General features: G+C 48.0%; 4 protein-coding genes across 4 annotated transcripts; 1 reads left to right on the forward strand and 3 right to left on the reverse strand.

Moving 5' to 3' along the window:
- Positions 1-11,678: 11,678 nt before the first annotated feature.
- LOC9658085 (40S ribosomal protein S14-3) lies at positions 11,679-12,597 on the reverse strand. Its single transcript, XM_002987291.2, has 6 exons — positions 12,530-12,597; positions 12,345-12,467; positions 12,232-12,277; positions 12,094-12,179; positions 11,889-12,018; positions 11,679-11,824 (listed from the first exon to the last, which is right to left on the reverse strand). The coding sequence occupies exons 1-6, from the start codon at positions 12,530-12,532 to the stop codon at positions 11,757-11,759; spliced, it is 456 nt and encodes a 151-aa protein (XP_002987337.1). The 5' UTR covers positions 12,533-12,597; the 3' UTR covers positions 11,679-11,756.
- A 44-nt stretch (positions 12,598-12,641) lies between these two features.
- LOC112341256 (pentatricopeptide repeat-containing protein At2g33680-like) lies at positions 12,642-15,018 on the reverse strand. The gene is made up of 2 exons (XM_024661117.1): positions 13,316-15,018; positions 12,642-13,265 (listed from the first exon to the last, which is right to left on the reverse strand). The coding sequence occupies exons 1-2, from the start codon at positions 14,987-14,989 to the stop codon at positions 13,185-13,187; spliced, it is 1,755 nt and encodes a 584-aa protein (XP_024516885.1). The 5' UTR covers positions 14,990-15,018; the 3' UTR covers positions 12,642-13,184.
- Positions 12,668-13,183, reverse strand: LOC112341268 (pentatricopeptide repeat-containing protein At2g13600-like). The gene has a single exon (XM_024661160.1). It carries the CDS (start codon positions 13,181-13,183, stop codon positions 12,668-12,670), a length of 516 nt encoding a protein of 171 aa, XP_024516928.1.
- Positions 15,019-15,149: 131 nt separating the features above from the next.
- On the forward strand, positions 15,150-17,360 carry LOC9663012 (signal recognition particle 54 kDa protein 2). Its single transcript, XM_002987233.2, has 9 exons — positions 15,150-15,415; positions 15,499-15,598; positions 15,663-15,816; positions 15,878-16,028; positions 16,089-16,237; positions 16,309-16,409; positions 16,463-16,620; positions 16,677-16,791; positions 16,848-17,360. Exons 1-9 carry the CDS (start codon positions 15,185-15,187, stop codon positions 17,162-17,164), a joined length of 1,476 nt encoding a protein of 491 aa, XP_002987279.1. The 5' UTR covers positions 15,150-15,184; the 3' UTR covers positions 17,165-17,360.
- The last annotated feature ends 259 nt before the right edge of the window (positions 17,361-17,619 follow it).

The following is a 17,619-nucleotide window of genomic DNA, read 5'->3' on the forward strand; positions in this document are numbered from 1 at the left end:
ATGTGGCGGCATCCTGGACCCGCGACTGAGAGTCTATGTTTGATTGCGTCTCAGAGCGCCATGGAACTCGATGAGGCAAATTGTGGCAGCGAAATCGACCTTCCACAAAATGCCGGCCAAGGATCTCGTGTACTAGACGAATCTACTGCCCAGAATGACAGGACGTTCCATCGGTTCCCCTTCACCAGCACAGCGGTGAATACCAGACGGAGGATTTGGCCACCGCAAAAGAGATCTTTGATTTCATGCCGGATCAAGACGTGGTGCCTGGACGGCAATGAAGACAGCCACCAAGGCTTTGTCGCCCTCACGAAGAACATCTTCGATCAAATACCCGGAGAAGAATCCAGTACCGTGGTTCCTTGCAATTGCGAGAATGGGCATTTTGACGAGGCCGTTCACGAGATCTTGCGCAAGACCATTGTCTACTGGATAGCTCTCACGCCAGTTTCAACTTGAGCGCCGCCAGGAGTATGTCTGAGAGCATGAAAATGCGCACCTTGGTTTCCTGGACGACCAAAGCTCAAAACGGGCACTACGATCAGTGGAAGTCTTCCAGCTTATGAATCTCGAGGGTGTTAAGTCGGGCGAGTTGACGTTCCAGAGCGTTCTAACTTTGTACAGCCATGTCGGTCTAGTAGCCGACCTGGGAACACTGCGTCTTGAACAGCCAATACTTTGGGATGGTGGCGCTGAGACGGCAGCACTCTTTATTTCTGCATGATCGACATCCTGGGTCGATCCAGGAGAACTCTGAGTGCGGAGGAGCTCATCAAAATCGATGCCATTCCTTCCAGATGTCGTGATCTGGATGTTGCTGCTGGGAGCTTGCCTCCTCCATGGCCGATTGTGTCCCACCTCCCAATTGATAAGTACATGTTTGAGAGAACATTGTAGGCAGTTGTGTAGCAGGGCTCCAGTGCTCTCGAAGATCTTTGCTGCGACTCTCTCAGCAAGGAACCTGATGAAGTCGAGACAAGTGAGGAAAGTTCCAGGGATCAGCAACATTGTTCGAGTTGGTAGCGCAGTTCACAGTTTTTTGGTTGTAACAAGTCCAAATTCAAGAGTTTATAGTGACTATTGTAGATATATACCCTTTACTTTACATGCCAATTTTCTAGATCATCTTGAAGAAGTTAAGTTAAATCTAGATCATTTGGGAGAAGTCATTAACTCACTAAATATTTGGCTTTTAGGTATTAGAAGATATTTTTTATGCACTATTTAATTTGTATAAGTTCTTAGTGATGTTATTTAGTTTGAATAACATTCCATAATCTTTCTAATCATATTGCACAATTGCAAGCATTACTAAAGATATCAACATTATCTTTTGTTTTGTCTAAAGATTGTATTTGCAAATCTCATAGAATTGACAACTCCTCTAATTTGGCATATGTTGATTACACTTAATTTTTCATTTTACATATAGATGTTTTTAATATTAATCTCGAAAGTGTGTTGATATAAAAGAGCATAAGGGTGTTTAATTAACATCATCTTATTCCAAAAGGTGAATTACTCTATGACAAAAGAGTGTTTAGTAGTAGTTTGGGGTTTGGAGAAGGTTCATGTATAATTACATGATTTTCAAATGTTATTATAGTCACTTTATTATAAAAGTGAAGAATTTGATTTATCATATTTCTTTATGGGTTTTAAAGTTTAAGGTATATAACTTTAAAGTTGTTTTAATGTTAATGCTAATATCCTTTCTGAAACTCTTCTTCCTTCCTGCAAATCTTTGTTGGATGGCACCTCCTCGTCAAGGCTCAAAAACTATGCCATGGAAAACCACCACCATTACCATTATACGCTACTGCTGCACATTTTCGATCCAGGGGGCTCTTTACCTGGGCGGTCTGCTGCTGCCAGGCATGCTCTATGAGTCGAGCAGCATGGTCTTTCTTCTCAGTCTCAGACATCTTCAAACTAGGCTCACAAGCACAAGCACTGCTTTTCTGCAGTATGTATGGTTCTTCTCATGCTCATTTTGCTTATACTCTTGTCCAGTCCAGATCACTTCATTCCTCATCTTCGCCACCCTTTGGCCTCGAGCATTTTCTGAGATAAAATGGAGGCCTGTAGTCCACAACGCAACTTGTGATGTGATGAGTTGGTGACCTGGTATACTTTTTTGTGCTACCTTTTCTTCTTTTGAGAAACAGGGTTTGCTGCAACAGAAATCGGCTTGTTTGAGCATTGAAGTTTAAATTAATCCAGGCACGCTCTTGATCAGCAGCAAAGTTAAGAGCCCAAGGCTGGAGGTACTTCTCTGTTCTTTCAAATCCTGGGGAGCTTGAGATTTCATCAAGGTCCAAGTTTGATGCTTGTTCCTAGCAGCAACAAGACCAAAGATTTTAAAAACTCCATGAAATTTCGAGTCACACCCACAAGGTTTAGTGTGTGAAGAAGAAGGGGCAATGCATGGAAAATACTCGAGACCAGGAGGTGGCTGTCCTTCACAAGAGTGTTTAGAGCAAAAAAGGGCGAAAGAACTGTGGAGCAGCAATGCTTGTGAGTGCTTGCGAGTCTAGTTTGAAGATTGAGCCAGACCGGATCCCCAGACAAGTCATCGAGAAGAGAGTCGATCAGCTCGACTCACACACGGCGGAGCAGCGGATCGTCATCGAGGCACCATGGAGTTAATGGCAATGGCAGTGGTTTTCCATGGCATGATTTCTGGGCAGGGGCAAGCGCATCCACCAGGAATATCGCCTCCAGCGGCATGCGCATCCGACAGCTATCAATGTCGATCAGGCGGAGATCCATGCACTCGTCTCGTCGCTGCATCACCCTGGCAAACCTTGCACGTATGTTTGTTTATTCTATTTTTATTATTTCAGCCCTCTTGCTTCGCAAACACGAGATGAGATTTTTGTGTATTGCTAGAAAATATAGGGAAGACCCCTGGCTTTATGTCTGCTTGGCCTTGGATCCGGATCCACTCAGCTTCAAATGGCCGATCAAGGTAAGAAACTTTGTTCACCTTTGGACATTGTACAGGTCCTCGTACTTGCGGCACTTGCTTCCATCAGCTGCCAGACCCAGCTGCTAATTGATCTATTAGCAATTTGCCACCATTCTCAAAGAACAAAATTAGAATATTCGAATTCTACGTCTGGATTCAAGCAGCATCCTATCACATCCGACTCATGTCACCAGTAAACACGTCCCGTTGCTCAAGTGCTGTTGTAGTCCCTAAAATCCCACATTAAAAGCATACTCTCAGAAAAACTAATGAAATTACAAAACTGGGCTATCTTGCTATAGAGCGCTCTACCACCAACTTGCTTCCAATGCTAAAACAATGCTTGATCACAATGTGATTTTAATTTGTAAATCCAAGCAAGGTGTGAACATTCTCCAAGAGCGTGCTATCTTGCCTCTTACACGAGACAAATGCACTAACCCATTTTCAAAAGAGTCTTAGCTATGTTTGTGTGCTGCTGGAGCAAATCAAATATATATCTTCCCTTCCACAAAATTTGATTGCATGACTACAGTGGAGATGCACCTAAGTTAACACTTTTTAATGATCTGTTTGTTTAAGTCTGTAAGAATGGATTCCATAGATTACAAGTTTGGTTTTGCTTCTTTACTATGATCTAGTACTAACTTAACACCCAGAAACTCAACACAGTTAATCTTAGGTGAGATTTTGAGGAGAGCCACTCTCACTAGTAAATTGTATAGTGTTAAAAAAAGGAAAATAATGAAATGGTACTTAACACCCAAAAACACAACACAGTTAATTTAATAATAAAATAATAAAATAGTGTTCATGTTAGGGGGCGACCCTAAGACCGTATTGTTCTTAATTGAAAGTTGAGGCGGATGGGAATCGAACCCAGCAACCCTTCACAATAGAACATTACAGCATGCATGCTATAACCACAAAGCCATGAACACTAGGAGATAACAAAATATAGTTTCAGCACCTCTTATTGGATTTGGAATGCAAAAGAAGATTTGGAATCCATCTGATTGTCCACGTGAACGACATCCAAGGGCTGCGAGGCCAGAGATTTGGAGGATCCACGCGCGGATCCTGGAGAGCAGCTACTGGCCGAACGTCTTCATCCGGCATGAAATCAAAGATTTCTTTGGAGGTGGCCAAATCCCCCCTCTGGTGTTCACTGCTGGAAGGGGAACCCATGGAACGTCCTGTCATTCTGGGCAGTAGATTCGTCCAGGACACGAGATCCTTGGCGTTTTTGCCCAAGGTCGATTTCGCTGCCACAATTTGCCCCTGGTGCGCGAGCGCCATTATCATCGAGTTCCATGGCGCTCTGAGACGCAATCAAACATAGACTCTCACTCTCGGATGCGGGATGCCGCCACATACGCGGTGATCATCGCGTTCCAGGAGACGATCACGGAACTCCTAATGGAACAAGATTGACGCCGCATCGATGCCCTGTTCTTGCTGCTCGCATTTGCCAGCGAAAGGGAATATCGCGCGATCCAAGAGCCTGAACCCGGCGCGGCGGCGTGGATCATTCGTGGCGTCGCGCCTGGGGGATCGGCACGATAGAAGATTTAGCTCCAGCAACGCTGCCGAGAGCGACTTTGCGGAGAAGAGAAATCCCTCGTTCATACAAAAAAATTTGATTGGGTCTCTGGCTGTGGATTCGAACCTGTGACCTTGCCAATATATTTTTTTATTCTAGCCAGATATCCGGCCATCAAAGTGTACACTAATTGCTTCTTAACGTATACCATAATGTAAACAGCGGCGCAAGAGATTTTCGTTTTGGCGCTCAGCGCGTTGCTGCTGTCAAGTTCAAGAAAGAAACCATTCTCTTCTCGATGGAATGAAACTCTCACTTTCTCCATGCTCTGGCGAGGCCATGGCAAACAAAACGGGTTGGATGGACTCTGCATCTCAATCTGAGCAAGCAGCTGATGCAGAAGCTATTTTTGAGAAACAAAGTATAAGTATGCTGCAACAAGAACCAGCAACATCCGTTTAAGATATTGTTCTGGAAGATGGCTTGTCTGAGCTCGAGTTTGATTTGATCCAGGCACCCTGGTCCCGGGAATCTATTCTTCACTTGGTTGTCAAAGCTGGAGGTCCATAGGTTTGGATCCTTTCAAATCCTTGGGGCGTGAGACTCGGAGCTCCAAGTTTTGATGCCTTTTCTTGGCAATAATGTATTGCTCTGAAACCGTGAAAGCTTACTCACCCGCAAACAAAACTCCAGGGTTGCACCAGAGATCCAATAAACCTGTGAGAGCCTTGACCAAGCTCAAACTCAATCAGCTGAGAGCAAGCTTTCTCAAAAGTTTCCAAAGAGCAGATATTCTTCCAAACTTAGTGGTGAAATCTGGTTTCTTTGACAGCCGCAGAAAGGACGAGAGCCTTATAAAACATTCCCACAAGCCGGAGAATTTGCGCCCACAAAAGAAGAAATGAGCGAGAGCTTACGCCGTTGTTTACATTATGGTGAAGATAAGATATACGTTAAGAGGCAATTAGTGTCCAATTTGGACGGGAAACTGATGGCCAGATATCTGGCTAGAATAAAGAAACATATTGGCTGGTTCGAATCCACAGCCAGAGACCCAATCAATTTTTTTTGTATGAATGGGCAACCGCGCTTGTTCTTCGCCTTTGCATCTTGCAAGCTACCGTGCCGGCAAAGCCAAGAGCTAAGACTACAACATCTCCGCGATCATGGAGTACTTAAGATCCTTGAGGCGGAGTTGCTAGCGTCGAGCCAAATTTCAGCGCTTGAGAATGAAGGAGTGGGGAAGAGTCCAATGCTAGTGTATAGCTCCAACGATTCTTCTCGATGCCAGTGTCCGAGCTGCAACCGAGTGCCTCAATTGGAAGCCGAATGAGGCTCGAATGTGCTCTTGGCTGGCACAAGTGATCCAGGCCAGGCCAGCAGCGACGACTAGCGTGTGGATGTCCACCGGATCGGCATTGATAGCTGCCATGAGAAATAATTGGGTGCTCGCCATCGAGAAAAAGAGTGCCAAGGCAACGGGCAAATGCCGCGATCGCAATGTTCCACGAGAAAGAATCTCGATCCCAGCGCCCACACTTTCCCCTGTGAGGGCGAGATCTGGGAGGGGGAAGGCGCATCCACGAGGAAAATCAATGCTTTAGTCTTGAGACAATAGCCAACCATGATGCAAGGAATGCTCTTCGGCTCCAATTTTCTGTGACGACTGTTAGAAACTTTTGCATAAGCTTGATTTCTTGGCCAGAAGTCTCACGACTGTGTAGCGTGAGTAGTCATCAATGAATGTTGAAAAATACCTCATTCCACGATGACTTTGGACATGGAGAGGCCCACACACATCTGTGTGAACGAGCTCAAGAGGCTGACTGCTCTTGGATTCTGAAAACTTTGGAAATGATGTGCATGCTAACTCTATGACGAACAAAGGTTATTTCTGATCTATTTACTAACTGAAGTGTTTATTTCTAGAGAGGGAGAGTTCTAGTTTGTTGGAGTCTCAGATACATAGAATTGCAAAGGGCTCAGGAAGGAGTATTGGCGAGGTTAAGAAAATGGTGGATCAAGTTAAGCTGTTCTCCAAACAGCTCAAATCATTACACATCAACAAAAAAGATGGCATGCTCAACAATGAAAAACTCCCAAAAGATGCTATTTGAGAACAAAACAATATGAATGATGAAAGTTAAAGTTTGCATTTGCAGCAAATGGGCATTGCAAGCATTTAAGTATATTCTTCAGGCTCGAGCCACATTGCCACGATTGCAGCTGGTACTCCTCGGCCTGGATTGCCTCTTGCAATTGTGCTGCAAGCTCGTTGTAGTTGCATATGAAATCGCCCTCACCCATGGCTCCTTCTCTCACAATGCCCGGCAATTCTGGCGATCGACACAGCAGGCACAAACTGGGGAAATTTCTGCTCAGTAGAAGGTTGAAGCAGAGCTACAGCCTCCACTCAAGCAATCCTGTCACACCCAAGCAAGAAGATGAAACAGTTACATCATTTGATGACAGCTTCATTTTTCCAGGTTTATTTAATGAACTAGAGGAGGAGTCTTCACTAGGGCAGCTGTAAATAGAGCCTAGTACTTCCATCGCTACAAGATCTCAGCAAGAAGCCAATCCAATTAACCTTATCAAATTATGACATGCAGTGGGTAAGTTAATTATTTATTGCTAGCAGCTTGTGATGCTCAAGACTCTTGCCTCAAATTGTTGTTAGTGATGGGGTAGCTTCTTCCTCAAATTGCTGTCAATGATGGAGTAGCTTCTTCCTGAACCATGCACAGTTTGTGCAACTCTCTAATCACCAAAAGTGGAAGGCTGCTATGTAGAAGGAGTAAAATCTTGTGATATGTAACATGATGTCAAGTCACTGCTCCAGTGGCATCAAATTTGCACTTGAATAGCCACTTGGTATTGGCAATTTTCCTGCTGGTGGGAGAGAAACAAGCTCCCAAACGTTGTTACGTGTTAAAGAGTTGTACTCCTCCTGCATAGCAGCCTTCCTGGTGTGATTGAAGAGTTGTACAAACTGTGCGTGGATCAAGAGGAAGCTGCTCCATCGACAGCAATTTGAGGTCAAAGTCTTGAGCATCGTGAGTTGCTTGCAATAAATAGCTAACTCCCCCACTGCGTGTGACAGTTTGATAAGGTTTTGTAGGAATAATTGGATCGACTTCTTGCTGAGATCTTGCAGCCATCTGCTTGTGGCTGCCCTGGTGGAAACTCCTCCTCTGGTTCATCAAACAAACCTGGAGAAATGAAACCGTCATCAAATGGCATAACTGCTTCATCTTCTTGCTTGGGTGTGACAGGACTAGGCTCGAGTGGAGGCTGCTACTCTGCTTCGACCTGCTGCTCTGCTTCGACCTGCTGCTGAGGCTGAGGCTGCTGAGCTCGCAGCTGCTGCGCCGTGGACTTGGGGTTACGGCCCAGATGCCCTAGAAACGTCCTCTTCATCAATGGAGTCTCAGGAATTTTATAACGATGCTTGTAAAGAGATTTCTCATCAAACTTGACATCTCTGCTGATAAGAATTGATCTGGTGGCCATGTTGTAAAGACGATGTCTCGAGACAATAGCCAACCATGATGCAAGGAATGCTCTTCGGCTCCAATTTTCTGCAATGACTGTTAGAAACTTTTATCTAAAAACTCGTAGATGTCTCAAGCTGACTTGCTTCCCGGTCCAAAGACGTCTGCAAGAGGCTGGGTAGGCACTCGATTGCGAATATAGTCGGCGCGTTGAAGTCGAAAGCGTGTTCGAAAGGTCTTGCTGATAGCGGGCTTCGGTAGATGTTGGAAGCAAATGTAGGATATATTGGTGTTGTGAAGATCGGTCGGTATGGCGAAAATGGTGCTGGTCTGGTGAAGTCTGTGAAGCTGGGCTGGAAACTTGGTCGTTCGTCGTCACTGTAGATCGGGTTAGTGAATGTACCTTTGAAGTGGTTGTATGCTGCTTGAAAAATGTTTTGTTGCTCGGGCATAGTCTGTGTCGACTGCTCGAATGTTCGGTTGGGCTCGGGCACTTTGGTGGGTGCCGTCGAGGGTGCTGATTCAGGCTCGGGCACTTCGGTGGGTGCTGTCGAGGGTGCTGCCGGTGGTGTGTCCGGTGGTGTTGTGTAGTTGTCGTATTCTTCGCGGATGTCCGATACTGATTCGTCGGAGTTAGCTCGCGGTAATAATTCGTGTCGGATGTAATTCTCTCTCTTGGAGGGTCTAAGAATTTGATTCAACTTCTCTTGGTCTTTCTTTCTCTTTGTTTCTAAATTCTTCAAATCTCTATCTAAATGTCGGATAAGCTGTTGTCGGTCTTCTTCCGACTTGCTGGATGTTCTTCGTGGTTTTGGATACATGCATTCTTCTACTGGTTGTCAGTGTCAGATTTGTGTCTGCAGTCAATCATGCAGTTCGGGCAGAACTTGGGGAAGACTGTCGGTGGGCCAATTGTTGATAAAGTCGTTGTGAGCTTGTTCTTTCTTTTCAGTGCAAATATCGACGGTGGTGTGTGTTGGGTTGGGTTGTGTTCAGCCGAGTTGTGTTGAGTCGAGTGTGCTGGTGCAGTATGCAAACTGGTCTTCCACGTGCTGGTGCCGAGATGGAGTTCAATGAAGAGTTTTGGATATTCGGGTTTGTCTGGAATGATTTCTTCGATAATGTCGTCGAGTTGTTCGAGTCCGGATTGGGCGATGGCGTGATTGGCGAGAGTTGTTGCAGCGAATGTGTTGATTTCGAACCGAGTTCGGACTGTTGTTTCAGTGCTGAGCTGCTGACTTTGTCGGAGGGGTTGTCGAAAAATCGGTGGTGCGTTCTGAAGTTGTCCCTCGACAAGTTGTCCGATACCGGGTAACAGAGTGATGGGTTCGTCGTTGGTGTAGGTTTTGAGGATGTGCTTCGGTATTTGGAGTGGGCGCAGGAATTGGACTTGTGTCGGAACGCTAGGATTGCTGGGTCGACGACTGCACAGAAGATGGGTTCGTTTCGGTAGTGGTGTCGGTTTGTGTCGAGGGCGCTGGTTGATGTCTCGAACTTGGAGTGGGTGGTCTTGTGCTCGGAGATGGAGTTTGCCAATGAAGCTGCTGAGGGCGTTTGCTGATGAAGGTGCTGGTAGATTGGAGTTTCTTGTCAAAGAGAGTCGTTGGTGTTCTTCATCGGTGATTGGACTTGGAGATCTCGAGAGAGAGCTTGCAGATTCTTCAAAGATCTCCTCTGGAAAGTTTCTGTCTTTACTGCGTTGGGCAGCAACCGCTTGGACGCCGTTGATCCATGGTGGCAGTGGCATTTGCGTGTTGAATTTGGGCAAATGTACGAATTAGGGCGTAATTTGGGTGAATTTGGGCGAGATGGGTAGATTTCTGGATCGTTCTTGCTATCTGCGCACAGAGAATGGAGAAAAAATGGAAGAATTTGTGAACCTAAAGGGGAATTCAGAAGCCGTGGTCGCCAAATGAAGAGGTGAGAAAACCCCTCTTCGCTGGAAATCTATTGTTAGTAAGAAAACAAAAGAGACAATGGCCCGATCTCCAAGGGCAGAGAAGAAGCACGAGTAAAAGAATGCTATGTATTGATAAGACAAACGATGGAATGGAGATAGGGATCCACAATTTGGATTCCCCCTTTTGAAATGCTAGCGGTTCTAACTGCTAGCATATACCATATGCTGTGCATGATTTAATCTATGGCTCCGATGCAGCCCTGGGTTCAAAGTCGGAGTCCCCTAAACCTTGTTTTTGGTTGAGACAAAATCTATGCCTGTAAAGAGAGGGATCAGTATTGCTTTAGTTGTGGTCATTTCTTTGACAATTTCCAGCAGGCTCCAACCCTGATCTTGAATGAACTTTTCTACAGCACAGATTTTTCCCTTCCTCTTCTGCTGCTGCAGTCGAGCGGTCATGAGATCTAGAGTCGCGTAGCCTTGCTGCTCGCTGCGTGGTCTTGTTTTGCCTATGAGATCATCATTTGCTCTGATACCTAATACTCTATTTCCCCATGTAAGTATATACAAGTCTTGTGTCCGCTCATTTCAGCGTCCAGATGAATCTCTTGCCACCTTGGATTAGACTCTAGGCTGGCTATCTACAATCTTTTCTTCCTGGAAGGTGGACTTGTCAGCTGGAGCAGCAAGTGATAAGCAATCACGGCACTTTCATCCACTGAGGCCGATGCAACAACAGCAGCTCAGGAAGCGAAGTGGATTAAAGATTTTCTGGAGCAGATTGGTGTTCCAGTGCAGCAGCCAGTGACTTTGTTTTGTGACAATCGAAGTGCACTTGAGTTGTTGAAGAATCTGAAGTTCCATGGCCGCACCAAACACTTCGAGATAAAGGTACATTTTGTTCGAGAGCAGGTTCTAGCCTGTTTTGACAAAGATATGTTTCAACAAAGCAGATGACAGCAGACATTATGACAAAAGCTTTGAGCAAAGACAAGTTTCAACAACATCATGAAGATATACGCATTATAGACTCTCACAGCTGAGTGAGAGTGTGGAGTCTAATCCAAGGTGGAAAGAGATTCATGTGGACGCTGACACAAGACTTCTATATATTTACATGGAGAAAATGATAAAGTGGTAGTTAGGGGAAACAGAGTATGTCGAGAACTAACAGCAGCACCGCCACTAAGATCTGCTGAATTGGGGGCCTTCAGATGCAATGTAGCATCAGCATTGCTCACATCCGTGTCGCTCATGGTGCTGGCAGTGCTCTCGTCGGACATGTTGCTCCGGAATCCTGTCCTTCGGGCCCATGATCCCATCGCCCTGAGCGTCCATCGGTCAGAGTCTTCTACCTAGGGAAAGGGACTCTGGATCACGATGATCTTTGGTGGCGAAGCCCCGCTGAAGAGGCATCTATATATATATATATACTATTTGAGTCAGTGACCATCCGATCATGGCTTATCTACCTAGGGTTTATCACTTGGATCTAACACTTGTTTTGCAAAATGAAATTGTCCTCCCTTGTTTCTCTTCTGATCTCAAAAGGATACACCTCTTCCTCTACGACCACAACCCTGAATATGATTCATTTCCCTTGTATGTTTAAGCCTAGTTTTGGAATGAGCAGTTCTCATGGCCAACAGATTCTGGATTATGCATACGATTCTATGATTGGAGACAAACCAACAATTTTATATCCTGCGAAGTATGAGAAGGGAAAATGGAAGTTGAGATGCGAGGCAAGCAGCAGGGAGAACTTTTCCGACTACCCAAATAGACACCTCAACGAGTTTTTAGATACTCTTCAGAGCTGGAAAAACAGAACAGAGATCAAGTCGCTCCTTACAAACGGCGACCCCTACGACCACCCTTCCTCCTCGTGCTGTCAGTTGGAATCGGAGTCACATCCTCTGGAAGATTGAATCCAACTTAGTACCAGTCCGGTGACAAGACAATTTTGTTCTTTTCACGTACCGATTCGGCCGATCTTCATGCCGGAACGAGCAAGAGCGCGCAGAGCAGACTGTGCGCCGGGTCCGGGCTGTTTTGTTTTGTTACCGCCGGTGGCCCGTAGCTTGATGTGGAGCGCATTGATTCCCAAGTCCTGGAAAATCGAGCTCACCAAGTTAGAACGCAAAACAAAGGAAAAGAAAACATGATTCGAGAAGAAAGCTCTCACTTTGCATTTGGCAGCGACGTCCTGGGCTGCGAGCATGGCAGCGTAGGGAGAGGCTTCGTCCCTGTCGGCTTTCACCTTCATGCCACCTAGAAAAACGAAGGCCATCAATCACTTTGAATCTCGGAAAGGCACTGGTACCTGTGACTCGGGCGAGCGTTTCTTTCCCAGAGAGATCGGTGACGTGCTGGTAGTAACGAAGGAAGAGAGATTTCAGCGATTTCTTGCAAACAGAGATTCCACAAAACCCTCACCACAAAGGTGTCATTGAAGGAGGCAAAGATGTGCGCCACGCCGAAGACTTGCTCGCCATCGCGCACCGACGGTCCCAGGGTCACATTCTCCTCTTTCACCTCCTTGGTCCTCTTCTTGCCCGACTGCCAAGATCACACACCCATTAGCATCATCGCCAAGCTCTCTCGCGCCGATCGCTACTCACCATGGTTGCTGCCGCCCGAGCTCCCCGCCAAACCCTAAACCTAAACCTAGAAGCCCAGCATCTATACCTTACAACCGTCGGATTGATCCGACGGCCCAAATTTAAAAATGAGTTTTTGCCCTAAACGAGCTTGCATTTTTACACGGTTTGAGCTTGATACAAGACCACATAAGCGGAAGAACTCGCGGGATTGACATCGAGAATTTGGCCGGACGCCGCTCTTGCGCGCTCCAAATCGCCATGAACTCTGCAAGATCCAAGCAGCGATGTCCACAGCACAGGATCGCTGCAAGCCGAGTCTTTCAACATCTCCTGCGCGACTTCGACATGCCCCGATCGTCCCAGCATGTCGAGCACGCAAGCGCTGTGCTCAAGTCGCGGGCTCAGCCCATAGTCCCTGCTCATCGACGCAAAGTAGTCGCAGCCCTGCTCCACAAACCCGGCATGGTTGCACGCGAAGAGCAGAGTTACCATTGTCACCTCGTCCGGATCCACGCCCTCCTGTTGCATCTCTTGGAAGTAAGCCACCGCGTCACTCCAGCGCGAGTGCTGCGCGCTCGCGGTGATCATCCCGTTCCAGGAAACGAAATCTCTTGCCTGTGCTCCATGGAACTCGCGAGCAGCGCTGTCCAGTGATCCACATCTCGCGTACATGTTAACGACGGCGTTCCACAGCGCAACCTCCAGCTCGCCTCCGTCGTGCCGGCGATCGAGAAGCACGCGGGAATGGATCATCCTGCCAGCGGCCAAGTCAGAGCAGCAGTTTAGAAGCGAAACAAGCGTCACCTTTGTTGGTTTCACCCCTTCGAGCTGCATCCTTGCGAACAGAAGCAAAGCTTGCTCGTTTCTCGCGCGGCTGTCTAGCTCCCCGGCCAGTGCGATGGCCGCAAGCATTGCACTCCAAGTTACACTGTCGCGCCTTTTCATCCCGTCAAACATCTTCCTCGCGTCCTCTACGCTTCCACACTTGCCATACATGCTCACGACTGCGTTTGCCACCATTGTGTCACTCTCCAGCCCCCGCTCCACAGTGCAAGAGTGGACAAGCTCCCCGGTGGCCAGAAACTCGGGCGTGGAGCACGCCGAGAGAGCTGCAACGAAGGAAACCCTGTTGGGAGCGATGCCTTGCAGCTGCATTTGCCTGTAGAGTCGGATGGCCTGCTTCCATTCCCCTGCCTTGGCATTTGCGGTGATCATCGCCGTCCAGCACACGCAGTTCGTTCGAGCGTTCGTCGCCAGGAGATGGAAGATGGCCTCGGCTTGAGGCAGAGCGGCGCACTTGGCGTACATGTTGATCAGCGAAGTTCCAACCACGACGTCGGTCTCGTAGCCGAGCTCCCTGGCACACGCGTGGACGCATTGGCCGACAGCAAAGGTGGCGGGGAGGTCGGGAGCTAGCGAGCACGAATGCAAAGCCTCCGCAAGCGTGAGCTCGTTCGGAGCCACTCCCTCAAGCAGCATTTGCCTGAAGAGCAGCAAGCACTCGTCAGCGTCCGCTGCCTTGATCATCGAAGTCCAAGAGACAACATCTTTACGTACCATCTCGGAGAAAACTTGGCGTGCGAGAGGAGAGCTACCGCATCTCCCATACGTGACAATGAGAGCATGGCACACGGCAGGATCAGCAGCAAATCCAGCTTCCAGAGCGCAGCTATGGCAGAAACATCCTTGCGTCAAGTTACTGCAAAGACCAAGAACAGTGATAAACACTACCTTGTCCACTCTCAGGCTTCCATCGTTGAGGAAGCTCCAAAAGAGCTCCATTCCCTGTTGCCTCCACACGCTAGCATTGCTGCAAGAAGAAGGAAAGGAAGAAGGAAGTGACTGATCTCCTCCAGGATGATCGCCAGTAGCAGCACTGGCATACGTACCCAGCATGGCGCTCCAAGTGACGATGTTCTTGGTGGCGCTGGGAATGGCGTCAAACACCTCGCGAGCCGCGGCGCTATGGCCGCAAGAGCCATACATGCCCACTAGCGCTGTGGCAACGTAAACGTCGTGGTAGAGGATCTGGCCATGGCGGACTTGGAGGAGGAACCGATGGATCCGAGCCCCGGCTTCCACATCCTTGCACGCCTTGAGGATGGATCCAAACGTGAAGCTATTGGGCGCTACTCCCTCTTGCTGCATTCTTCCCAGTAGCGCCATCGCTTGATCCCATTGCCCGCGCTGCGAGTAGCCCCAGATGAGGCTCGTCCACGACACCACGTCTGGAATGGTGCTGCCGCTGCTCCCCATGGATTCTAGCACGCATCGCGCTTCCTCCACGCTGCCACACTTGGCGTACATGTCGATCAGTGTGTTGGCGACGAGCGGTGACAATCCAGATTCTTGCTGCCTGTTCTTCGCCAGGAGCATCTGGTGGATGGATCTTCCCAGCGCTAAGTCGCGCCTGGCGGAGCACTGGTGGAGCAAGCGCACCGCCGCGGCAGCGCTCAGCGACGCGGTTTCCACCGCCATTCCATCCAGAATCTCAGATATTTCGAGAGCTTGCCTGCCGACGATCGATCTTCTCCAGTGTTGTGGGCTTCCTTGTGATCGCCATCGACGATCTTCCCTAGCCCGGCACCGGTGGATGGAGCTCGTCTTCACGATCCCTAGCTAGCAAGGCTAGGGTTTGTAGGTCGCTCGTTGGGATTTCTCTAATCGGCCGCGATGGTGCTCGCGGAGCTGGGAGGGCGCATCTCCCGCGCCCTCCAGGAGATGACCAATGCCACGGTGATCGACGAGAAGGTACTGACGGCGTGTCTCAACGAGATCTCGCGCGCGCTCTTCCAGGCCGATGTCCAGCTCAAGATGGTGCAAACCATGTGTACCAACATCAAGAAGATCGTGAATTTGGAGGATCTGGCTGCCGGCCACAACAAGCGAAGGATCATCCAGCAAGTAAGCGATAGAATCGATTCATTCTTCTTCTTCTGCTGGATCATCTGGATTGAAATTCTCTCTTTCTTGTCTTGGTTTTCTAGGCGGTGTTTAACGAGCTTTGCAGTATGCTCGATCCAGGGAAGCCATCCTTCTCGCCTCAGAAAGGGAAGCCCAGTGTGATTATGTTCGTCGGGCTCCAAGGTAACAACCATCTATCGATCGAAACCTCTTTTAATCTCTTTGTGTGTGATGTGTGACTACCTAGGATCTGGTAAAACCACGACGTGTACCAAGTACGCGTATCACTATCAGAAGAAGGGGTTCAAGCCCGCTTTGATCTGTGCCGATACGTTTCGAGCTGGTGCGTTCGATCAACTGAAACAAAATGCCACCAAAGCTAATATCCCGTTCTATGGAAGGTGAGTTTTTCCCTCGCGTGCTCGTCGTTTTGCTTTCGAGTTCTTACTCGTTTGTTTGTAGCTACACCGAGACGGATCCTGTCAAGATTGCTCAAGAGGGCCTGGAAACGTTCAGGGCGGAGAAGTGTGACTTGATCATCGTGGATACGAGTGGCCGGCACAAGCAAGAGGCGGCCTTGTTCGAGGAGATGCGTCAAGTTGCTGCAGCAACGGTGAGGTTTAGATGCTCGAGAGCTCTTCCTGTCTTGACAGCGCTCGGTTTTTATTTACAGAGCCCAGACTTGGTTATCTTTGTAATGGACGGGAGTATCGGTCAAGCCGCGTTCGATCAAGCTCAAGCATTCAAGCAAAGTGCCTCCGTCGGTGCTGTTATCATCACCAAAATGGATGGCCATGCCAAAGGAGGAGGAGCGCTCAGTGCGTAAGTTCTTTGTTGCCTATTTGAAAGAACTAGCAAACATCTCTTGTTTTTCCTTGACTTTTCCTCAACAGTGTTGCTGCAACCAAGAGTCCAGTCATCTTTATAGGTACAGGGGAGCACATAGACGAATTCGAGACGTTTGAGACCAAGCCTTTTGTTAGCCGATTACTCGGTACGTTCTTGTGTTTGTGCTCCTCTTTTGCTAACCGTGAAGAAACTCCACAGGTATGGGGGACTGGGCTGGTTTCATGGACCGGATACAAGAGGTGGTGCCGATGGATCAACAGCCCGAGCTAATACAAAAGCTGACCGACGGGAATTTTACACTGAGGCTTATGTACGAGCAGTTTCAGAACATCATGAGCATGGGACCTCTCAATCAGGTAAAAGGGAAGGTCTTCGGTTGGTCTTTGTTTTGAGTTGTTTCCTATTCCCGCAGGTAATGTCCATGATTCCGGGCTTCAGCTCCGAGCTAATGCCAAAAGGCCGAGAGAAAGAGAGCCAGGCCAAGATCAAAAAGTTCATGACCATGATGGACTCGATGACGAGCGCAGGTTGGCCTTTAGTTAGAGCTCGCTCTTCCAAGCCTGACTCTACTTTCCTTACACAGAGCTGGACAGCACAAACCCGAAGCTCTTTGCGGAGGCGTCGCGGGTGATGAGAGTGGCGAGGGGATCGGGGCGGAGCGTGAGGGACGTGACGGAGATGCTGGAGGAGTACAAGAGGCTGGCCAAGCTGTGGAGCAAGATGAAAGGCCTCAAGATCCCAAAGAAGGGAGACATGAGCGCCATGGCCAGGAACATGAACGCGCAACACATGAGCAAAGTACTGCCCCCGCAGATGCTCAAACAGATGGGCGGCCTCGGCGGCCTCCAAAATCTCATGAAGCAGTTTGGAGGTGGCGGCCCCAAAGACATGGGGAAGTAAACAAAGACGCTCCCTGTAAACAAAAAAGAAAAAAAGAAAAAAATGATCGCTAGTGCTTTAATTCCTTGTCAAGCAAGCCGTGGAGCTTAGTGCCACTGGGATTCCTGCCAGTGCTCCAAAAGCATCAGATCGATCGTAGAACCTTTTTCCTTTTGCTAAAACCAGATTTGCGAGTTTAGAGTTTGCTCATTGATAACATAAGTTTCCAGATCACCCAAGACGAACAGTCAGAACTCCTTCCTGGAAAAATCACAGCGCTGTCTGTAGAAAAGAAAAGGGACAAGCTGTCTGTGTCTAAGCCATCAATCGGGAGCTTCTCCCTGTAATACGTCAATCTTCTTTGGCAAATGATGAGCAATAAATCTCTAGTCTCTGAGCAACAATCTAGCCATCTGCCACTCATCCTCTCGATCAAATAATGATTTAATTTTCTTAAAAAAAAGAAGATAGAAAGA

This window comes from Selaginella moellendorffii, unplaced genomic scaffold (genome assembly GCF_000143415.4).
Source record: "Selaginella moellendorffii unplaced genomic scaffold, v1.0 SELMOscaffold_80, whole genome shotgun sequence".
Classification (NCBI taxonomy): domain Eukaryota; kingdom Viridiplantae; phylum Streptophyta; class Lycopodiopsida; order Selaginellales; family Selaginellaceae; genus Selaginella; species Selaginella moellendorffii.